The 25,138-nt window shown below is 45.2% G+C and overlaps 1 protein-coding gene across 5 annotated transcripts in view; it reads left to right on the top strand.

Moving 5' to 3' along the window:
* The window catches only part of LOC309567856 (kazrin-like), a 228,340-nt gene that overhangs the window by 83,561 nt on the left and 119,641 nt on the right, over positions 1-25,138 (top strand). For all 5 annotated transcript variants that reach the window (XM_082273358.1, XM_082273356.1, XM_082273357.1 and 2 more), the window contains exon 2: positions 12,355-12,546. In XM_082273358.1, coding sequence (XP_082129484.1) covers positions 12,355-12,546 — 192 coding nt within the window. The remainder of the gene's footprint in view (positions 1-12,354; positions 12,547-25,138) is intronic.

The following is a 25,138-nucleotide window of genomic DNA, read 5'->3' as shown; positions in this document are numbered from 1 at the left end:
AGGGGACCAGTGACATTAATATAGTAATCAATGCTAAAGATATGCACTGTTACTGTACAGACACTGGCAGGGAAAGGGTTAACATCAGGGCCGATCAAAGGGTAAAGTATGTCCCTAGGTGGTGCTTTCTGTGTGGGGGATGGACTTGCTGGATGAACACAGAGACCTGTGTTCCTAAATAGGAGGAACACAGGATCCCTATGTTCATCACTGACAGAACAGCGGTCTGCCGTGCTTACATCGGCAGACCACCATTCTGTGTCCATGGGAAGTGATTGCAGGTGCCCGGTGAACATTGCATCCGCCGGACCCACTCATTGGCTCCCCCTGTGTACAGTCGGCACGTGCGCACACCCTCACTAGCTGTGTCACGAAGAGAGGGACAGAGCCGACCTGCCGCAGTAAAAGTACAGCGGCTGGTCAGCATGTGGTTAAGATGGGTGGGAAGGATTATAGTACGCCATCTGTGGCCCTCGGGATGTTGCAGAACTAAAATTCCCATGAGGCATTGCAAGGCTGACATTTACATGTGTAGCACCCTCCTAGGTAGGTGCTAGCAAGAAAGTATAGTTTTGAATCCTCTCCCCTTACCAGAGGGATTGCAGGTAAATATATATTATTCTCTGCTTACCAGAGAGCAGGATCTGTTAGTGAGGTCTACTCATGTGCAACTCGTTCTGTCTACAGAGTGTTTCACACTGGTCCAATAGGAAAGGCATATTGGACAATGGGAGGAAACGCGACGAATGAGTGCAGAGGCGTTTAGTACAGCCTTGGGGATTTTTGGCAGAGGAAAGTGCATCTGTGCATGCTGGGAATCTGTATAAAAGCCAGGAGAAAATGTACTGGGGGCTTTCAGCGGGAGAGCAGGGTCCTGGATGGAGGGGGCAGCTGCCTCCTATGTAGAGGTGCCATGCGGCATCAGGTGGTCGACCTTGAGGGCCTGAAGAGCTAGAGAGGAGCTTAACCCAGAGGTCCTGTATAGCAGACTGGAAGGGGAGACACTGAAGGATCTGATTCTGCATACAGTGAGTACGGATCTGTGTCAAGGGGCCTGACCTCAGGGGGGGGCACTCCTGCAGCTAGAAGAGTCAGTGGACGGGTGTCAGTAAAGGGGATGCTAGTGAGTATCCTGTAGAGAATGTAGATCACCAAGTCTATTGCTGGAAAAAGAGCAAGGTGACTTAACCCACCGGTTTAGCTGATGGGGCCTGGGCCCACCGGTTTAGCTGATGGGGCCTGGGCCCACCGGTTTAGCTGATGGGGCCTGGGCCCACCGGTTTAGCTGATGGGGCCTGGGCCCACCGGTTTAGCTGATGGGGCCTGGCCCCACCGGTTTAGCTGATGGGGCCTGGCCCCACCGGTTTAGCTGATGGCGCCTGAGCCCACCGGTTTAGCTGATGGCGCCTGGGCCCACCGGTTTAGCTGATGGCGCCTGGGCCCAGTACAACAGGATTGGTTGTACTGCCTTATCAGCGGCCCTGGTCATTAGTACAGTGTACTAGTAGTTCTAGTAGCATATTCATGTGACCGGTAGGTAAGTAGCCACACACAACTTAAATATCTGTCTTTAGTTGGATTTGCCCTTTAAGTAAAAACAATGCTTTCCATGGGGAGCGACCCTTTTAATTGTTCAAGCTGCCCGAGGGAATTGCAGGCGATGGCATTGATTGGAAAATGCAATATGTATTGCCCTCCTGCACTCTCTCACAATTATATCTCCCCAGAGGAGCGCATCAATTTATATCCAGAGTCCAGACTGGAGCTGCCATGCAGTCATTCCTCCTCTGCATTATACCCGCTACAGAGTCTAGTCAGGACCCCGGAGAGACTGTAGAAATATTATACACTGAAAACATTCAGCCAGAGCCACATAAAACTCATTATGAAACCTCTTCCAAATTGGCTGTGGATGTGTAGGGCGTCAGGTTCACTTAAGCTATGGGCGGCCCTGACCCCTAATTGCCAGAAAGGCCTATAATTTGTCATTAGGCGGCTTTGATGTGCAGAATTTTTTGTGCCGTTGCCTGTGGGCACTGCTGAAATTCTCTGCACTAAAAACATAAGGGGAGGGTGACCTCACGTTGGGCCCTGGTGTGCAGAAAACATTGGATGTGTACTCTAAATAATACAGTGCAGATAGAGGGGAGCCAAGGGAAAACTTCCCGGATAACTCATAGAACCCAACTTTCATTGCTCAAAGGTCTTATTCCAGAGGAGATTTGGTCTGAGATAGTTGCATTTGTTTAAAACTTTAATTGAAAAGGAACCCGTTGGAATACAAATATTGGAGCTTCCATGTAACCTCTAGAAGATTTACCCCCCTTCATGACAGGCCGTATTTTGTGATCCGGTGTTTTATCAGAATACAGTTACCTATCAGATTTTGCAACCGGAAGTGACATACGGACAAGAATATAGCAGAATGTAATATATATGTGTGTGTGTGTGTGTATGTGTATATATATATATGTGTGTATATATATATATATATATATATATATATATATATATATATATATATATATAAAAAATGTTTTTAAATTGTCATTCTTTTTTTGTTTATAGTGCAAAAAATAAAAACCGCTGAGGTGATCAAATGCCACTAAAGGAAAGCTTGATTTTTGGGAAAATATGACAAATTTTTATTTGGGTACAATCATGTCACGAAGCAGAGGCGGACATCTTTTTACACCCACGCAAGTCTTGAATTTTACATTTATTTTAGCAGTAAACTTACCTTATATACTGAATCAGAGTATTACATTTCTATTATTGTATTCTAGTAGCGACAAACCTGCAGGTAGATGGTGGCGACAGCCATCTTGGTACACCTCACACTGCTCAGACTATTTCACTCGGTCGCTGTTAAATAGTCTATTTCAGTATATAAGGTGAGTTTACTGCTAAAATAAATGTAAAAATTCAAGACTTACGTGAGTGTAAGAAGATGTCTGCTGCTTCGTGTTCTGTCACATTAGGAAACCTATTGGAACGCATAGCGGCCATGTTGGAACGCATGGAGCATGTGCAATAAGCTGTTCTCGTCCAAACGTCACTTACAGTTTCAGAATCTGATAGGTAGCGGTATTCTGATAGAACACTGGCACTGCATTAGTTTAACTGACAATGGCGTGGTCGTGTGACACTGTACCCAAATAAAATTTGTAATTTTCCCACAAATAGAGCTTTCTTTTGGTGGCATTTGATCACCTCTGCGGTTTTTATTTTTTTTGCATTATAAACAAAAAAAGGCCATCAATTTAAAAAAATACATATATTTTTTACAATCTGCTTTACATATCCAATATCTGCTTTACATATCCAATATCTGCTTTACATATCTAATAAAAATTAAAAAAATCTAATTTCTTCAAAAATGTAGGTCAATATGTATTCTGCTACATGTTTTTGGTAAAAATAATCCCAATAAGCGTATATTCATTGGTTTACATGAATATTATAGCGTCTACAAATTGTTTTTTTTTTTCTATACTAGTAATGGCGGCGATCGGTAACTTTTATAGCGGCACTGCAATATTGCTGCAGACTATCAGACACCGACACTTTGCGGGAACCAGTGACACTAATACAGTGATTAGTGCTAAAAATATGCACTGTCACTGTACTAATGACACTGGCTGGGAAGGGGTTAAACATTCAGGGCGATCAAAGGGTTAACTGTGCGCCCAGCTGGTGTTTTTGTGTGAAATGCTTTTACTAGGGGAAGAGATGGATTCTAGTCTCTGCTTTGCAGGAACTCAGGATCAGTTCCTTCCCCCCCTGTCAGAACTGAGATATATGCCTTGTTTACATAGGCAGATTTCAGTTCTTTGTGTTTTACAAACGATCGGCGTGTGCTGGAGGTCATCAAATCCTCCGGTACCCATGGATTGGCTTCTGCGACGCACCAGTATCCCCCTGCAGGTGGAAGTGCGGGATATGTACGTGGTCATGCACACAGTTGCTGCCCTGTACCAGTAAAAGTGCTATAGGGCGGGCAGCTAGTGGTTAAGGTAATCAGAGGGCAGAGGTCTCCTTAAGGGTTACCAAAAAAGCTGCCTATGCAGGGAAGGGACACAAACATTGACTAATGCCCTTAATATAGGAGTAGGCCATTTACATACCTTCTGAAGCCTGTCTGAAAAACTCCCAGAAATGGCGTCATCCCATCCTTCCTTGTGGCCAAGACAGTCCCAGCTGATTCAAGCCCCCTTGCATGTGTCCTCTTCCCCCCCGTTGCAGTAGCTCTGAGGCTCATCAATGCTGAGACTGAGGACATATTGGACCACACATATGTGGGGGGTTGGAGAGCTCACTCCTGTGATGGTGGGGGTGAGCGGTAAAGGCTGGAAATGTTTTAACATCCTGGCAACAAGACAAGATGGGAAGATGCCGTCTCTTGGAGGTTTTCAGCCAGGCTTCAGGAGGGTATGATGGCGGCCTACACGAATACTAAAGGCATTATTCAACTTTGGTCAAAGCAGTACAGTTTGTTTTTAATCTACAGACACCCCTTACCTACTTTTTCGGTAAAGAGGAACTAAACCATTAATTTCCTGGCCTGTCAACTGTCTGAGCTTACAGGTGATCTCCCAGCTCCTAAGTAGATAATGTGTAAACTAAACAGTTGACAAGCAGTCAGATTACATGTGACCTCTGACCCTTTGATACTTCAGGACTGGTAGGCTGCAATATATAAAATGTTTTAAAGTAGCCCTAGATTTACAACTTCCTTTGGTTAATGGTGGTTCTTATGAGACAGAACGTCATGAAATGTAGTTGAATAAATACCTGAGTTTCAGCCTCCTGTAAACCTTTGATCTGCATTCAGACTGGTAGAGTGATGGGAAAGCCTGGGAGCCAATCAGGTGTCCTGAATTCACATGTGCTGTTATGGGATGGCAGACAGGTATTCTGATAAGCTTACAAAACGAACCATACATAAGAAATATGCATTAATTCTAAATAATACACCAGACATTGAGTTGGATAAATAAAGCCGTGGCCGTTTTAGTCCTCGTTCACATGCAGGCGACGCTACTTCCAGGGGCGACCTCCGAGGTCGCGGTGCGAGCAGCGCGCCGCGACCTCGGAGCGGCCGCCACGGACTTCATAACATTGAAGTCTATGGCGGTCGCCTCCTGGTCGCCCCAAAGAAGCTCCGGACCCTTTTTCTAAGTCGGAGCGACTTGTGTCGCTCCTATTAGAACGGGTCCGCAGCTTCCCTATGGAAGGCGACCTGTGAGGCGACCAGGTCGCCTCACAGGTCGCCTTAGTGTGAACAGGGCTTTACTGGTTTCAAAAAAATTAATAAACACATCAAATGGTCAGAACACTGTAACAACCTAGCCACTACGACTCAGGTTGTATAAACACCAGATTTGATCCAAAATATTTTTCCAACCATACAAATAAACGTAATAATAATATTCAAACAAACTCATCATAACACTTTAGTCCTCCTATGACTCAACCAAAGATGACACCACCACATAATAATTTGGCCGCAACAAACCAAGGGGAGGGAGGGGAACACCACAGTTCTGATTTCTGAGACGATTGACCTGAGCCTATTGAAGCACCCCCTTAAATACCCCAGAACCCCGGTTCTGGAATAAACCGGGGGGCTTTTAGGCGGGAGAAAAGAGCTATTCTGACCTCTTGATAGAGGTCAACTACCTAATCTCCCCAGATACTGGGCTAAAAGAGCGGGAAAGATCCTACTTGGCCTTCCCAGAAAAAGGACAGCCTGACCCTTTCCTCAGAAATATAGCATCTCTCCATATGATAACTAAATGAGGTCAAAATTAACCTTAAATTACCCTCTTATTAAACCTAGTCCTACCACCATCCCATGAGGAAAAGGGGTGCTAAAAGCTCCCCTTTTCCCCCCAAGGGACATGCAGACAACAGAGAGATGACCTCATCAAACTGTTGCTGCTCCTTTACTGCCCAATAGATATGAGCTCTGGCATGTTTGGATCCTAGCCACCTGAATGAGCCCGCCAGGAATCTGTACTGGATCCACCATCTGTGGCCAGAGCATTCCTGCCTATGGGTGGCCCAGTACAGTGAAAGCTTCCTAACAGGCTCGCTCTGGTGAGTTGGAACTAGGATCCCAACACTCTTGAGCTCACACCTACTGGCCAATCACAGGTTGGCAGGAGAGGAGGTGAGCCGGCTCTGTTGCTCAAAGAGTTACTAAATCCACAACAGTAAGGTTGGGTTCACATATGTGTTGCCGTGGGTTCATGCCTGGGGTTCAGTGTATGTCTGTAAACCGGTTCAGGTCCGATTAAGGTCCGATTTTTTGCCGGAATTTGCACTTGAACCGCACCCTAACACGCACCGGACCCTCTGCAATCCGGACCGCGGCCTCCCCAGACCTGTGAGAGCCAGCTTCATTGAGAGCCGGTCACACTCTTCTGTCATGGGAATTGGATGCGGGGAAACCCACATCCAATTCGCATATATGTGAACCCAGCCTCAAATCTGTCTGTATATGTAGTAAAGTATATAGTTCATATTCCCATCGCACACATTCCTGGGTATAAGCACATCTATAATAGGTGCTGCAACGATCACCAGCTGGACAGTGGATAGTTTACTGATAAGTATACATGTTCGCCAGCACACCATGGATCTTGCATAGCAGTCCAAAAACGTTTTATTGTGAAAGGATCACATCATAACAAGGTAAGTGCAACGTTTTGGAACCACGCGGAACCCCTTCATCAGCACTGACGAAGTGCTCCTGCGTGGCTCCGAAACGTTGCACTTAACCTTGTTATGATGTGATCCTTTCACAATAAAATGTTTTTGCTATACAAGATCCATGGTGTGCTGGCGAACATGTATACTTATCTGTATGTGCAGTAAAGGATGCTTGTTCTACTCACTGTGGAACCTAAGGGGTTAATCCCCTGCATTGTGTTTAAAGGCTGTTTGATACGGTCTTCTCTGATCCTACCCTTTTTTTACTGTCCCCAATCCATCTGCTGATAGAACAGAGCCCTGGGGGCACTCCGCACATGCTCAGTTTAGTGTGTATTGCTAGATTTTTTTGTTTTTTTTGGGAGTGCACATGATCAGCACTGTCCAGGCAGAGGGTATGCAGCTCCATAGGATAGTCAGAGGAGAATGAAAACTCCTACAAGCTTTAACCAGTGCTTGTACACTGATATAAGTCTACAGACTGCTATATACTGCTGATGAAAAAAGGTAGTTGGCAGTTTATATTTACTAAAATAATTGCATTTTTATGTTCTGTGTACTGTGGGAGAGCAGATATAGTGAATGCAGGGTCCTGGGGAGAGCAGATATAGTGAATGCAGAGTCCTGGGGAGAGCAGATATAGTGACTGCAGGCTCCTGGGGAGACCAGATATAGTGACTGCAGGCTCCTGGGGAGACCAGATATAGTGACTGCAGGCTCCTGGGGAGACCAGATATAGTGAATGCAAAGTCCTGGGGAGAGCAGATATAGTGAATGCAGGGTCCTGGGGAGAGCAGATATAGTGAATGCAGGGTCCTGGGGAGAGCAGATATAGTGAATGCAGGGTCCTGGGGAGAGCAGATATAGTGAATGCAGGGTCCTGGGGAGAGCAGATATAGTGAATGCAGAGTCCTGGGGAGAACAGATATATTGAATGCAGAGTCCTGGGGAGAGCATATATAGTGAATGCAAAGTCCTGGGGGGAGCAGATATAGTGAATGCAGAGTCCTGGGGAGAGCAGATATAGTGAATGCAGAGTCCTGGGGAGAGCAGATATAGTGAATGCAGGCTCCTGGGGAGAGCAGATATAGTGAATGCAGGCTCCTGGGGAGAGCAGATATAGTGAATGCAGGCTCCTGGGGAGAGCAGATATAGGGAATGCAGGCTCCTGGGGAGAGCAGATATAGTGAATGCGGGGTCCTGGGGAGAGCAGATATAGTGAATGCAGGCTCCTGGGGAGAGCAGATATAGTGAATGCAGGCTCCTGGGGAGAGCAGATATAGTGAATGCAGGCTCCTGGGGAGAGCAGATATAGTGAATGCAGGCTCCTGGGGAGAGCAGATATAGGGAATGCAGGCTCCTGGGGAGAGCAGATATAGGGAATGCAGGCTCCTGGGGAGAGCAGATATAGGGAATGCAGGCTCCTGGGGAGAGCAGATATAGTGAATGCAGGCTCCTGGGGAGAGCAGATATAGTGAATGCAGAGTCCCAGGGAGAGCAGATATAGTGAATGCAGGCTCCTGGGGAGAGCAGATATAGTATATAGTCCTTTGCAAGCAAAGAAAAAGCCCACAAACCGTATTTCAAATGTTATTTTTAACTAATTGCCTTGAGTTCAGCTTTTTCTTGAACCAGCCAGGCTAATGGCATTTTCAGGAGGAGGTCAGCATTGTCAGATTTTCTGCCTGTCCTGGCATTCTTTAACCGCTTGCCGACTGCGCACAGTATATTTACTGCGGCAGTCGGCCCCGGCCAGGCAGAGTGACGTAGGTCTACGTCGCTCGCCTGTCACTCCTTCCAGAGCCAATAGCGGGCGGGCGCGCGCCCGCTGAGGCGCGCGCCCGCCTCGGCTCGTTCACGGAGGAGTGCGGGAGTGTGACTGGCGGACCCGATGTCCGCCGGTCACACTACGATCGCCGGTACAGCGGGAGAAAGACAGAGCGGCTTATGTAAACAAGCCACCTGTCAGTTCTCCCTGTGTAAAAGTGAAGATCAAACAGTTCTACTATGTAGAACTGTTGATCTTTGTTTTTACACTAGTAGACCTGTCCCTGCACAGTTAGAATCACGCCCCTAGGACACACTTAACCCCTCCCTGTCCAATACTGTTAACCCCTTCCCTGCCAGTGTCATTTTTGCAGTAACAGTGCATATATATAGCACTGATTACTGCAGTAATGTCACTGGTACCCCCAAAAGTGTCAAAAATGTCAGTCAAGGGTCCGATCTGTCCGCCGCAATGTCGCAGTACCGCAAAAAAAATCGCAGATCGCCGCCATTACTCGTTAAAAAAAAAAACACCAAAAATGACAAAAATCTTTCCCTTTGTTAGTAAACGCGATAACTTTTGCGCAAACCAATCAAAATACGCTTTTTGCGATTTTTTTTTACCAAACATAGGTAGCGTAAAACAAATTGGCCGAAAATTTTAAAAAATTTTGATTTTTACATTTTTTTTTGGGGGAATTTCATATAAAAAAAAGTGAAAAATATTGTTGTTTTTGCAAAAATTACGCTCTTTTTTTGTTTATAGCGCGTGATCAAAAAATCGCACAGGTGATCAAATACCACCAAAAGAAAGCTCTGTTTGTGGGAAAAAAAGGACGTGAAATTCGTTTAGGTACAGCGTCGCACGACCGCGCGATTGTCCGTTAAAGTCACGCAGTAAAAAAATCGCAAAATAACCTCTGGTCTTTTAGCAGGAAAATCCTCCGGTGGTAAAGTGGTTAAGCACTAGTTAGTATTTTCATTGTCCTATTTTTAGAGCTTCCTCCTGTCCATGTCCAGAAGAAATGCCCCGGCTTGTCACACGGCCGCTCAGAATTCTCTAATCACTTTCCTGTATCTATTTATAAAATGGATAATTACACTCACTTCTCTTTTTTTTTTCCCCTCAATCATCATTCTGTTTTCTTTATAATCATCCCGGATTGTTATTTGTATAAAACCGCGGATCACAGAGAAGTAATTGGCCAATAATTTCTGATGAGTGTACACAATTGTAACATTAACCATCCAAACCGGTTCTGCTCAGACAGGAAGCCGGTAGATGCTTGGGACATTGTCCCGGGTCAGCAATGGATTTTGGGTAATGGCGCAATGCCAGGGAGGTTTAGAGTCTGACTCTTTGATGAGGTGTGAGAAATTTAAAGGGCCAGCTAAGTAAAGGCACAATTTAAAGGGCCAGTCCACGGGAAAATTAGATTTAAGTTTTTGGTAGATTCCAGAGCAGCTATTCTTCTGGGGTTCGTCCATAGGTTGCTAGGTGGGTTTCTTGAGCCGTGGCTGATTAACCTCTCATCCCATGGTGACTGTATAGTTCCAGGTGAAATGCCACTTGGCAGGGCCAGCAACAACACCAGTGATCTTTTTAACCACTATACCTGGCACTTTTACCCCCTCCTGCCCAGGCCAATTTTCAGTGTTTAGCACTGTAGCACTTTGAATGACAATTGAGCGGTCATGCAACACTGTACCCAAACTACATTTTTAACATTTTGTTCACACAAATAGAGCTTTTTTTTGGTGGTATGTAATCACCACTGGGTTTTTATTTTTTACTAAATAAAGGAAAAAAAGACTGAAAGTTTTGAAAAAAAAATAGCATTTTTATTTTTATACAATTTTGCAAATAATTGTTCTTTATAAATTTAGGCCAAAATGTATTCTACTACACTTCTTTGGTGAAAATAACCCAATTCAGTGTTTTAGTCTGTAGGAAAATTTAGTCCACAAACTATGTACAGTACAAATATCCCCCAAATTACCCCCTTTTTTTAAAGTAGATAGAGTAAGGTATTTAGTAGGAGGCATGGCGTGTTTTTTGAAGCTGTAATTTTTTATTATTATTTTTTTTTTAAATGAAGAAATAAAAAAAATTAAAAAAATCACAATTATTTAAATTTCTTTTAGATTCTTTAACCAGTGCAGTGTCATAACTGGTATGGCTGTGATCAGGGACACTGGTGACGTTATAAAAAAAATATTTTATTATTAATTTTTGTTTTTATTTTATTACATATGCTTTTTTTTTTTTTTTTTTTAACACACTGTGACCCGGACGATGTGTTACCATAGTAACATTGTACTGCCCTTTTTTTTTACGCATTATGATTGCTTATAGCAGTGAATTTCATTGCTGTAAGCAAGCATTTTTACTGAATGAAACTGGTTAATTCAGTTTGTCTTGTTGTGATTAGCTGTGGTTGGCCAGAGCTAATCACATGGTACAGATGGGCTGTGATTGGCTCTGTTGGTACCATGTGATCACATTGACCAATCACCGCTAGCAACACATCTGTACACAATGGATGACATGAAAGGAAGCCATCCATTGTTTACAACTGTCATGTGATCGGCTGTGATTGGTCACAGCAGTCACATGGTACCGGCAGGAAGCCAGTACACTCATCAGTCATCGGCTGTGTTCAGTGGACACAGACGGTGACAGATCATGCCCCCTCCTGGGAGAATGTCTAATGACATCCACTCAGGAGGAGGAAACTCCTGCCTGGCCTTCAATCTGCTATAGGCCAGGCAGAAAGGTGTTAATTCTCTGAAGGGTTGAATTGTGACCAGAAATATAAGGGACATTTTTCTCACCGATCCCCCAGTGAATTGCTTTTAGCAGGGGTTCTTAAGAACTGAATTTTATTGCAAAGATTCCTCTGGGGTACAAAGGTTGAGAAAGGCTGTTCTAGATAATTAGAGACCCTGTTATGTTATAACCTTTCTTAATCCAAGGCCATACCCGTAACAAAGAAAGTACACTTTTCTTTCCTGCTTCCCGTGTTTTGTTGCAGAGAGATGGTCCACCTGGAATCCAAAACTCCTGGAAATGTAAATTTCCTTGGTCTCCATTCGCTCTCACTGGTTCCTCCTCCTATCCTCATGTCACTTTGTCCTCCTACATAGACCTAAGGCCAGTAGGAGGAACCAGTGTTGGGGACCATAGAGATCAACACTTCCAGAAGTGTCGGTTTCCCAGTGGATGTCAGTAAACGGCACAGGTGGCTGGAAAGGTAAGTGTTATAACTTGACCGGGTCTTTTCAAACCACCTAACAGTTTCTTATATCGCTTGGGGACTGTATTGTTGGTATATATTGTATATATCCTCTTGTTGTGTACCAGGTCTGCACAATGGCTGTGGCTATCATGAGGAGCTCCCTCTCACCCCTCTGGTATTTTGGTACCTATTTTATATAGAGAAGGTAACAGGAGGAGCAAGAACACACAGAGCCCCCAGGTAGACCAGAACAGAGCTGAGAAATACGGCAGGGAGATCTCCTAGTTGAAGTATCCAAGACCTGAATCCAGGAAATGACTTGTCCCTCCAGGGTCCACCAAAAAAATATTGTGTTTGCGTGTACTGATCCTTAATATTTTAGCCAAGTGAATCGCTTATCTATTTTGTGTATAGTCAAGGCTAATGAAATCTGTGACAACAGAAATATGGGGGTTGCCATTGCTGACCTTTAAAGGTGGAGTTTTTAGGGCTGTTATCTTGATGGGGCTTGTAAGGCGTGCACTGGTGATGAGCATTGGCTACATCTTATGGATAATGTTATAATAGTATAATATACTATAGTATAATAGTTATAATGGTATAATGTTTTGTGTCCTTTTTTGTTTTGCAGTGCTGCTAAGGGAAGAGGTATCACAACTGCAGGATGAGGTCCACTTGCTCCGACAAATGAAGGAAATGCTAGCTAAAGACCTGGAAGAGTCCCATGACAGCCGGTCGGCAGAAGTGTTGTCTGTTACGGAGCTGAAGGTGCAACTGGTGCAGAAAGAGCAAGAGTTGGCCAGGGCGAAGGAGGCATTACAAGGTAAATTATGCTTTGGTCTCCTCAGGGAGTATGGTCTGTGAAAACTGTTTAACCACTTCAGTACTTGCCATTTTTACTCCCTTCCTACCCAGGCCAATTTTCAGATTTCAGCACTGTCACTTTGACAATAGTGCGGTCCTGCAGCACTGTACCCATATGAAATTTTTTTTGCTGATATTTAATCACCACTGGGTTTTTCATTTTTTTGCTAAACAAATAAAGTGCAAAAATTTTGAAAAAAAAAAAAAGTTTTTCTTAGTTATAAAATTTTCTAAAGTAATATTTGTCCTTCACTGATGGCCACCGACGGGCGCCACCAACGGCCACCCACCGACGGGCCCCACTGATGGCCATCGATGGGCGCCACTGAGGGGCGCCACTAACAGGCCTCACTTGTGGAACCTGATGATCAGTGTAGATGTCCCCTGTGTGGATTTGCCAGTTATTGGCTTGCCTTTCCTCGCGGGCTGTCAACGTGAGGAGAGGACTGCCGATAACTGTCAAAACTGATTACACTGTGATCAGCTGTGATTGGACACAGCTGGTCACATGGTATAGAGCTGCTGTGATTGGCTCTTTAACCTGGCGATCACAGATCTGTGCTGATGTGTGCCGCAGGGGGCATGCGGGAAACCCGATCACGGGGGGGGGGGGGCATCCATAGATGTCCTCCCAGCAATGTGAGTTCGCCCTGTAGCAATTTGTTTTGCATAAAGAAAAGGGGCTATGCTCCTATGACATCATCATTATTCTTAGATTACCTCTACAATTAGGCCCAGGTGGGTGAAACCCATTGACGTCTGACCTCTGGTGGAGAAGGTAATGTGACTGTTGCTAGATAAATACTGTCCCATGGCCTACACCGCCAACCTACCCTCTTTGGCAGAGCCATGGTGACTAAAGAAAAAAATTTCTGCACGTATGGGTTCCCTGGTTGTCTGGTTCCTTGCTATGCTCTGTGGTTCTGTCTGCTGGACCCTACATCATCACTGTGTCCTGTTGTGACTTAGAGACTGGAACCACAGTGATTGGAGAGGACCAGCCATCCGACACTTCTGGCAGAATGCTGCTGATTAGGACTTTATAGTCACTATAGCTCTGCAACAGAGAAAAGATCGGAGGTGTGGGTGCCTGGGCAGTATTAACCCCTTTTTAAAGCTGGGCTTCAGGCAGATATAAAAATAAATGCAGCGAGTTATTAATGACCATGTTGTAACATTTATGTTTTTAACTAGCGATCGACCAATTATCGGCAACACCGATATATCAGGGGCCGATATGCACTTTCCCCGATATATCGGAATCGGCCTTTGGATTTACCGATATTGCCAATATTTCGGGAAAGTGCTTGTACCGGAATGATGCCTGCAGCTAGAGGCATCACCCTGGTACCGGCGTCTATAGCTGACGGTCGGCTGTCTTGTAATGACAACTGATGCGGCTGAGAAGCCGCTCGGCTGTCATTCCAAGGAGCGGGAGGGAACGTGCCCCCTCCCACTGCCTTTCCGCGGCTCGCCCGGGTCTCCGGTCCCACTGGGAGACCCAGGCATCCTACCTGCAGGGCCCCCGAAGAGAAGACACGATCAAAGCATGACATGACATCACTTCCGGGTACTGGTGGCGCCGAATTAAAAAAAACTTACAGCATTCAAAACAGCCAAACTTGGCGTTTTGAATGCTTTTAAGTGCAGAGGAGAGGTTTGGGGTCTTTTTAGACCCCCAGATCCCTCCACCACAGTACCTGTAGACATAAAAACAAAAAAAAAATGTTTTAAATGTCCGAAAATATTAGCCAATACTGATATCCGATGACCAAAATATTGCTGTCGGTGATAAAAAAACTATATCGGTCAATCAATATTTTTAACCACTTCAATACGGGGCACATTGACCCCCTTCCTGCCCAGGCCAATTTTTAGCTTTCAGCGCTGTCACGCTTTGAATGAAAATTACGCAGTCATGCAAACACTGTACCAACATGACATTTCTTTTGGTGCTATTTAATCACCTTTGGATTTTTAATTTTGTTAAAAAAATACTGACAATTTTGAAAAAAAAAAAAAAAAGTTTTTCTTAGTTTCTGTTATAAAATTTTCTAAAGTAATTTTTGTCCTTCACTGATGGCCACTACATGAAATTTTTATCTTTTTTTTTTTTAACACAAATAGAGCTTTCTTTTGGTCACCACTGGGTTTAAATTTTTGCTTAAAAAAAAAAAGACTGAAAATTAAAAAAAAAAAAAAACTTTTTTCTTTGTTTCTGTTTTAAAGTTTTGCAAATAAATAATCGTTCTTCATAAATTTAGCCCAAAATATATTCTGCTACATTTTTTTTTGGGTGAAAATAACCCAAAGCTGTTTATAATATTTAGTCTGTTTGAAAGTTAGAGTCCACATAGTTTTTTTTTTTTTTTTTACATACTGTCACCAGTGCAGTACCGTATCACATGGCATGGCGGTGATGAGGGACACTGACTGTTACATAGTTAGGTTGAAAAAAGACACAAGTCCAGAACCTTGGCACCCCAGATGTTTTGGAACTACATTTCCCATGATGCTCATGCACTCTGCAGTGTAATTGAGCATCATGGGAAATGTAGTTGAAAAACATCTGGGGTGCCAAGGTTCGCCATCACTGATCTAGCTCAACCAATAGGACTGGTGACCATATGTAAAAAAAAAATTAAAGTAAAGATTGCATTAAGATTATAAAAGAAAAAAACCCTTCTGCCCCTGAACCACCTTAATAGTATATCCATCATTAGGGAGCTACAGTGCTTTGCGAAAGTATTCGGCCCCCTTGAACTTTGCGACCTTTTGCCACATTTCAGGCTTCAAACATAAAGATATAAAACTGTATTTTTTTTGTGAAGAATCAACAAGAAGTGGGACACAATTATGAAGTGGAATGAAATTTATTGGATATTTCAAACTTTTTTAACAAATAAAAAACTGAAAAATTGGGCGTGCAAAATTATTCAGCCCCTTAAGTTAATACTTTGTAGGGCCACCTTTTGCTGCGATTACAGCTGTAAGTCGCTTGGAGTATGTCTCTATCAGTTTTGCACATCGAGAGACTAAAATTTTTGCCCATTCCTCCTTGCAAAACAGCTCGAGCTCAGTGAGGTTGGATGGAGAGCGTTTGTGAACAGCAGTTTTCAGTTCTTTCCACAGATTCTCGATTGGATTCAGGTCTGGACTTTGACTTGGCCATTCTAACACCTGGATATGTTTATTTGTGAACCATTCCATTGTAGATTTTTCTTTATGTTTTGGATCATTGTCTTGTTTGAAGACAAATCTCCGTCTCAGTCTCAGGTCTTTTGCAGACTCCATCAGGTTTTCTTCCAGAATGGTCCTGTATTTGGCTCCATCCATCTTCCCATCAATTTTAACCATCTTCCCCGTCCCTGCTGAAGAAAAGCAGGCCCAAACCAAGATGCTGCCACCACCATGTTTGACAGTGGGGATGGTGTGTTCAGGGTGATGAGCTGTGTTGCTTTAACGCCAAACCTAACGTTTTGCATTGTTGCCAAAAAGTTCGATTTTGGTTTCATCTGACCAGAGCACCTTCTTCCACATGTTTGGTGTCTCCCAGGTGGCTTGTGGCAAACTTTAAACTACACTTTTTATGGATATCTTTAAGAAATGTCTTTCTTCTTGCCACTCTTCCATAAAGGCCAGATTTGTGCAGTATACCACTGATTGTTGTCCTATGGACAGAGTCTCCCACCTCAGCTGTAGATCTCTGCAGTTCACCCAGAGTGATCATGGGCCTCTTGGCTGCATCTCTGATCAGTCTTCTCCTTGTTTGAGCTGAAAGTTTAGAGGGACGGCCAGGTCTTCTTAGATTTGCAGTGGTCTGATACTCCCATTTCAATATTATCGCTTGCACAGTGCTCCTTGGAATGTTTAAAGCTTGGGAAATCTTTTTGTATCCAAATCCGGCTTTAAACTTCTCCACAACAGTATCTCGGACCTGCCTGGTGTGTTCCTTGTTCTTCATGATGCTCTCTGCGCTTTAAATGGACCTCTGAGACTATCACAGTGCAGGTGCATTTATACGGAGACTTGATTACACACAGGTGGATTCTATTTATCATCATTAGTCATTTAGGTCAACATTGGATCATTCAGAGATCCTCACTGAACTTCTGGAGAGAGTTTGCTGCACTGAAAGTAAAGGGGCTGAATAATTTTGCACGCCCAATTTTTCCTTTTTTTATTTGTTAACAAAGTTTGAAATATTCAATAAATTTCGTTCCTCTTTTTGTTGATTCTTCACAAAAAATTACAGTTTTATATCTTTATATTAGAAGCCTGAAATGTGGCAAAATGTCAAAGTTCAAGGGGGCCGAATACTTTCGCAAGGCACTGTATTTGCAAGCATTGTGCATCCACAAAAGAGTTCTCTGTTTTTTGTTTTTTTAACTTTTGATGGCTGCTACTTTTGAATTGTGCAGCATATACGCCGCTTTCGAAGCTCTTCTGTAGTTTAACAACTGTTGTAGATTCACCAGCTGCCTGCAATTACTTAATTCTCATGTCTGTCATTTGCACATTATGGAATTAGTGCAGCCATTTTAAAATCATAACTCATAATCTGAATGCCCGTGTAGGGATCATGTGACTTATCACCGCCGTGTGAACTGGCTTTCCCGTGAGCCTCAGCAACGCTTGGCTGCTGTGTAAATCCGGGTTCCCACTGCTGCGTAGCACTTTGCATGCAGAGTATAAGCTGTAGCTATTGTAGAGGCACACTGTGAACAGGTGCATAGGATGTGCATTGAATACCCTGGAGGCAGCTGTTGAATTGGAGCTCGGAACAATAGTGTCACACACTCGGGAGGTAGCATTCATTATTGATGCACTTCATGATATTGGAATATGTGCAGCTTCTGGGTCGTTTGCTAATGACACAATGTGTTCTGCCTGGTCCCACCCCAACTTTATTACAGTTACAGAACACCTCTCTTAGGCTGTATGATTGCAGTTACAACGTAATGTGACAATGATAGGTTTTGGAACCTTTTTATCCACCGAATTTAGTCTTTGTGAAGACCAGTGGCTGATCTAGTCTGTTCTATGATTCTAATGTTACTATGGAACTAGAATTTGCAACAGAACTGGTCAACCACTGCATGGCTACAGCATGACTGCATGGCTACAGCATCACTGCATGGCTATAGCATCACTGCATGGCTATAGCATGACTGCATGGCTATAGCATGACTGCATGGCTACAGCATGACTGCATGGCTATAGCATGACTGCATGGCTATAGCATGACTGCATGGCTATAGCATGACTGCATGGCTATAGCATCACTGCATGGCTACAGCATCACTGCATGGCTACAACATAACAAGGACTACTGCCCTTTCAGTTGCACCGTTTTGATTAAATGCAAGTGATTTAGCCTTGCACCAAATGGATTTGTGCGTGACCTCAGATTCTCTTTTCTAAAATTGCATTTCAATCTTCTATGGCGGTTCAGGTGCGGAATAGTGGGTGGGCAGGAGGGTAGATGCCCAGGGCGCAGCGGAAAAGGGGGGCGCCCCCTCACTGCATGCAAGCTCTAGATCAGTGGCTAACCATCAGGGGGCCACAGCCGCATGTCTGCTCTGACAGCTGCTGCTGTCACTCTTTGCTCCAACATGCCCTCTTTGCTCCAACATGCCCTCTTTGCTCCAACATGCCCTCTTTGCTCCAACATGCCCTCTTTGCTCCAACATGCCCACTTTGCTCCAACATGCCCTCTTTGCGCCAACATGCCCTCTTTGCGCCAACATGCCCTCTTTGCGCCAACATGCCCTCTTTGCGCCAACATGCCCTCTTTGCGCCAACATGCCCTCTTTGCGCCAACATGCCCTCTTTGCGCCAACATGCCCTCTTTGCTCCAACATGCCCTCTTTGCTCCAACATGCCCTCTTTGCTCCAACATGCCCTCTTTGCTCCAACATGCCCTCTTTGCTCCAACATGCCCTCTTTGCTCCAACATGCCCTCTTTGCTCCAACATGCCCTCTTTGCTCCAACATGCCCACTTTGCTCCAACATGCCCACTTTGCTCCAACATGCCCACTTTGCTCCAACATGCCCACTTTGCTCCAACATGCCCACTTTGCTCCAACATGCCCACTTTGCTCCAACATGCCCACTTTGCTCCAACATGCCCACTTTGCTCCAACATGCCCACTTTGCTCCAACATGCCCACTTTGCTCCAACATGCCCACTTTGCTCCAACATGCCGCCCACTTTGCTCCAACATGCCCACTTTGCTCCAACATGCCCATCAACCGCGGACACAACCACACTGTGCATGTGTCTATCTTTTACCATGTATATAGCATGCATTAGGAGCGGGGGGGGGGGGGCAGTTCTACATGCCTGTCTTGGGCACTGGACAAACCTGGGACAATTCCTACCAGAATGTGGGGTAGGAAGGGACAAACCCTGTTAAAGTATACTCATTCGTGTATGTAGGGCTTAAGCTACACAGGTAATTTTAACCTGGGCAAATGAAAGAAAACCTCAATGCATTTTTCCAATACATGCACAAATACAGAAAATTACCTGTTCTGCCAGAAATTTGGTGTGCTCCTAACTTCCTGTTTGAGCTGACAATACGGAGCCTCCACTGCACTGAAATAGTAAAATGTTTAGTTAGCCCTGCCTGCTAGACTACAGAATTATGCCTATGTTCCATTCCATGTGTATACATTGATTTATTTCCAAGCAAAACAATGCTGCTGCCTTGATTTCCAGAGACTGCCCACACACTGCAAATAGAGAAAGGGACCTTGGGAGATGTAGTTATGGGGGATGTGCCTACAATAGGAACTGAGCTCCCAGCAGCTATTCCTGTAAGAATAATACAAGCCTGATGGTGTTACAGGGAGTATTACAACCTCATAGAAAAGGGAGAAGAGAAGATAATACTGCTGGGATATGCTCCCCAACTGGCCACTCGAAAGTCAACTCCGCCACAGACCTAGGGTGTGGGCAGTGGGTGTGTGGGGAGGGGGTGGCGATCAATTGGGGAATGTAGCTTATAACCGGGGAGGGGGTTGTTGCAGCCTGTCACCCTTGGGGGGGGGGGGGGTTGCAGCCCGGGTCTCACCAGTGCTGTCAAATCCTGGGCCTGGCTCTCCTTCCCCTTCTCCTTCCCCTTCTCCTTCCCCTTCTCCTTTATGAACACAGAGAGTGGGAAGGGCGTAATGGTGCTAGGAAAAGGGGAGCGGGTGCCCTCTGCTGGTCGGATGGTGGCAGTGCAGGTTGTGCTGGCTTGCTCTGTTCACGGCCAATCCTCGCTGCGCTGCCCAGCTCCCAGCTGGCCACGGACCCTCACCAGTCAGTGGCCCAGGGGTTAGGGACCCCTGGTCTAGAGGAAGGTTCGGGGGTATATTTGGATAATCGTTGGACATATTTTAATGTCCTCAGAGGTTTAAAATGGAATTATAGCTCTGCTTCAGCTGCTCCTACAGCGCCTTCCTTGCTACTACAGCCAGTCCATCACCTTTACCCTCAGCTTCTTTAGCAAGGCAGTGGTCGTCTTGGAGGTGTGTTTGGGGTCATTATCCTGTTGGAATACTGTCCTGCGGCCCAGTCTCCGAAGGGAGGGGATCATGCTCTGCTTCAGTATGTCACAGTACATGTTGGCATTCATGGTCCCCTCAATGAACTGTGGCTCCCCAGTGCCGGCAGCACTCATGCAGCCCCAGACCATGACACTCCCACCACTATGCTTGACTGTAGGCAAGACACACTTGTCTTTGTACTCCTCACCTGGTTGCCGCTTTACATGCTTGAAACCATCTGAACTAAATACGTTTTTCTTGGTCTCATCAGACTACAGGACATGGTTCCAGTAATCCATGTCCTTAGTCTGCTTGTCTTCAGCAAACTGTTTGCGGGCTTTCTTGCGCATTATCTTAAATAGAGGCTTCCTTCTGGGATGACAGCCATGGAGACCAATTTGATGCATTGTGCGGCGTATGGTCTGAGCACTGACAGGCTGACTCCCCACCCCTTCAACCTCTGCAGCAATGCTGGCAGCACTCATACGTCCATTTCCCAAAGACAACCTCTGGATTTGATGCTGAGCACCTGCACTCAACTTCGTTGGTCAACCATGGCGAGGCCTGTTCTGAGTGGAACCTGTCCTGTTGAACCACTATATCTTCTTGGCCACCATGCTGCAGCTCAGTTTCAGGGTCTTGGCAATCTTCTTATAGCCTAGGCCATCTTTATGTAGAGCAACAATTCTTTTTTTTTTTTTTTTCAGATCCTCAGAGAGCTCTTTGCCATGAGGTGCCATGTTGAATTCCAGCGACCAGTATGAGAGTGATAACACCAAATTTAACACACCTACTCCCCATTCACACCTGAGACCTTCTAACACTAACGAGTCACATGACATCAGGGAGGGAAAATTGGGCCCAATTTTGACATTTCCACTTAGGGGTGTACTCACTTTTGTTGCCAGCAATTTAGACATTAATGGCTGTGTGTTGAGTTATTTTGAGGGGACAGCAAATTTACACTGTTATACAAGCTGTACACTCACTACTTTACATTGTAGCAAAGTGTAATTTCTTCAGTATTGTCACATGAAATGATATAATAAAATCTTTACAAAATCTGAGGGATGTACTAACTTTTGTGAGATACTGTATCTCCCGTGTAGCTTTGTGTGAATGAAGTAACATCCAGCTACTGGTTAAATCTCTCAATAGGAAGAGATTGAAATTACTAGTGTAGCTCAGCCCCGAACTGTTTTCCCCAGTGTGATACGCTGTATTAAAAATAGACGTTCTTTAGGGATTTTGCTCTACACCAACTCAATAGCAGCACAGTCAGATGTCCGCACATTAATCCTTCGAAACCGAAATCCAGGCAGATGATAAAAAAATTAAATAAAACAATGAACGTTGATGTGTATTATGAATGTATTTTTAGATGCAACTAATGTAAATTTTATTTGATCCCAACCTGAAAAGCACAACACAAGCACTTGACTGGGAAAGCAAGGGGGAGCATTTAGGACAAGCAGGGCCAGGACAAGGACTGGGCAAGAGGGGCAGCTGCCCGGGGTGTAATGGTAGAGAGGGGGTGACTCATAACTACAAGTTTCAGATCTACTGTGAACACAAAAAAAACACTCCTGCTAGAAAGCAAGGTATTGACCATGCATGTGTAGTGCACTCTCTTTGTCAACCATGGGCAGCCAGAGCGAAGGGGGCAGAGAATGGACGCAGGACGGTACACCCGTTCTTTGTCATGCATTAGCAGTATGTGAGGGCGGCACAGTTCCCCATCCTTGCCATGAGTGCTGGATGAACCTGTCCCGGTATTGAGGGCCAGTGTTATGTTTTGCACGCACCTTTGCTGATGAGGCGCATGCTGACAGGAGGAGAGAGCACAAGGATGGCATCAGTCTGTTGCTGCTCCTTTACTGTCCAGTTATGGAATGGAGGTGGAGAGATGGTCCGGCTTTGCTGGTTAGGTATAGTAGAGAAAAGTCAGGCCACACAGCTGGCTGCATTAAGCAGGACTGTGTAAATCCCGGAAATATCAATCCTATTGCAGGTAAAATGGCTCCCATGTGTTTTATAAATGTGTGTTTAGTGGTTTGGATGGAGTTCAGCTTTACGCGTTCCATTTCACCTCACCCATCAGTACAATATTGGATTAAGATCTTCTGACCACCATCCAAAATCGAGATCTGCCAGAGCAGGCAATGTTTGTTCAGTCTTCAGTCGTCCACTAGTAATTTTTCTAATTTTTCTGTTCTTACCTGGCAGGTATGGAACCCTGTTTTTATTAATTTTTTTGTCAGCTACTGTAGGTTGTCCTGTATGTTTATAGATGACATTCTGCACAAGATCGTTTGGCAGCCAGATCAGCTATCACCCGATGAGCCACTGGCTAATGTCTATAGGCAGCTTAGCATTTGATCAAATGACTGAACTTCTTGGCTGTGTAAATGCTTTATGTATTGAATTTCCTTCACACAATTCATTGTATATCCATAAACCAGGGGTGACGAGCTCAGTTTCCCCTCCAAGGACCAGTTGTATCTGGGGTACGCTACGCACAGAGTGCGGGGTTCTGGGTTACACTACATACAGAGTGCAGGGTTCCGGGGTGCGCTATGTACAGAGTGCACTGTTTAGGGGTGCGTTATGTACAGAGTGCGTTATATTCAGAGTGCAGGGTTCCCGGGTGTGCTACATACAGAGTGCAGAGTTCAGGAATGTGTTATGTATAGAGTGCACAGTTTATTGGTGCATTATATTCAGAGTGCAGGGTTCCAGGGTGCGCTATGTACAGTGTGCATGGTTTAGGGGTGCACTATGTACAGAGTTTAGGGGTGCGCTATGTGCAGGGATCATGGGTACGTTATGTACAGAGTGCGGGGTTCTGGGGTATGTTACATACGAAGTGCAGGGTTCAGGGGTATGTTACGTACAGAGTTCAGGGGTACGTTGTGTACGGAGTACGGGATTCAGGAGTACATTAAGCATGGAGTGCGGATTTCAGGGGTACATTAAGCATGGAGTGCGGGGTTCAGGGGTACGTTACGTGCGGGGTTCAGGGGTAGGTTACGTATGGTTACGTATGGAGTGCAGGGGAAGGTTACATACAGAGTGCAGGGTTCAGGGGTGCTTTTACGTGCAGAGTGCAGGGTTCAAAGGTGTGTTACGTGCGGAGTGCTGTCATAGCTGGAGCGGAGGCTGAGAGTCAGAGGTGGCGGAATGAAGTTCCGCAATGTTCCTGCTGCAAAACTGGTTGCGATGGGCCACGTGACGGGGGCTGGCAGGCCGATTGCGGTCCTAGTGTTTGACATATGTGCCATAAACGATCAGCAGTGTCCACTGACCTGGACATTGGTTGTGTTCAGGTCATTGTTTGTTACCTATCTGGGAGGTCCTAATGGAAATCTAATATTCCCATGCAAGGCCCACAAATATATTTGCCCGATTTTATTTTCTTTTGCTAAGCTTTTGCTTTCGTCTTGGTGGATTTTTGGACTCTTCTTGTTTATTCCATACACCTTTTTAATGAAAACGTTTTTTTTAAAAGTTTAGGCCCCTTTCACACTTGTGTGACCTAAAAGTAGTGTGATTTTGCCGCAATTTTACCGCAATTTGGACTGGACTCGAAGCTATGCCTATGTCTATGGACCTTAAAACGCATCAAAGTTGGACCAACGTAGTGCTGGGACTACTTTTAAAGACATTGCAACTTGAAGTCACACAGATATGAACGGTACTCATTGGAAATCATGGGGTACAACTTGTCATGCGACTTTGCAGCCCCAAGTGTGAAAGGGGCCTTTATAGACAATTTCAACAGTCATATGACCAGCCATTTAATGGATGTTACCTTACCTGCCAGCTGGTTTTAAAGGGAAGCTATATTAGCTTAAAAGCGAAGTTCACCTTTTAGGAAAAAATAAATTCACAGATTTTTGCAGGGAAAAAATGATCATGGTGCAAAGTATTGCACCAATGATCTGGATGTCAGGAGCAGTGTCAGTTTCCTGAACACTCCCCCCCCCCCCCCCAGCTTTGTCCCCTTATTTTCAAAAGGAATTTGTTACAAAGCTGGAGTAAGAGTGAATGGACTACGGACATGTTGATTAGCACACTTGTATTCCAATGAGAAGCTGAGAACTACAAGCCCGTCTGCCGCAGTGGCAGATGGGACCTGTAGTTTCTTCATTCACAGTTCTCTGTGAATAAATGACTTGGGATGTGCTGGCAGAGCCATGTACAGCTGTGCAGATTTTCAATGTGACAGCGGGGGAGAGCAACCCCCCGCGCGCTGTCAGAATGGGGGGAGGGGGGACATGAGTTGGAACATGTTACACCCGAAGTATGGGCATAACATATTCCAAAGATGAACTTATCCTTAAAGGATAAGTTTACCTGTTTTAACCACTTGCCAACCGGGCCATAGCCTAATGACTGCTACAGCGAGGTCGGCTTAATCTGGGAGGACGTACAATGACGTCTTTCCAGAACCACGCTTCCCGCGCGCCCCCTGGGAAGCACACACGGAAGTGTCTGTGCTCTGACACGGTGCTTCACGGATCGTGTTAAAGGGCCAATGAAAGCGGCCCTTTACCAGGTGATCGTTCCGTCCAATGATGGAGCGATCAGTTGTCAACAAACCAGCACATGTCCAGTTCAGTTCTCTCCTCTCCTTGCACGCTGTACACAGCGATCGGTACAGCGTGCGATGAGAGGAGGGAGGCTGCAGCACTGCCTCACCCCTGCCTCTTCCGTGCCTCAATCTTACCTCTATCATGCCCATCCATGCCCCAATCATGCCTCAATTGTGCCCACCCATGCCTCAATTGTGCCCACCCATGCCTCAATTGTGCCCACCCATGCCTCAATTGTGCCCACCCATGCCTCAATTGTGCCCACCCATGCCTCAATTGTGCCCACCCATGCCTCATCTGTGCCCAGTGCCTCACAGCGCTTATCAGTACCCTACAGTGCCTCACAAAAGTGTAATGGGTGGTCCGGAAATGACAGTGCTCCCTGAATGTCAGGCCTGTGTATGTGGCCGGCTGTGGAA

This window comes from Pelophylax lessonae (genome assembly GCF_965119305.1).
Source record: "Pelophylax lessonae genome assembly, chromosome: 12".
NCBI classification, from domain to species: Eukaryota; Metazoa; Chordata; class Amphibia; order Anura; family Ranidae; genus Pelophylax; species Pelophylax lessonae.
Note: the sequence above shows the minus strand (reverse complement) of the source record. Positions and strands in the feature narration are given on the sequence as shown.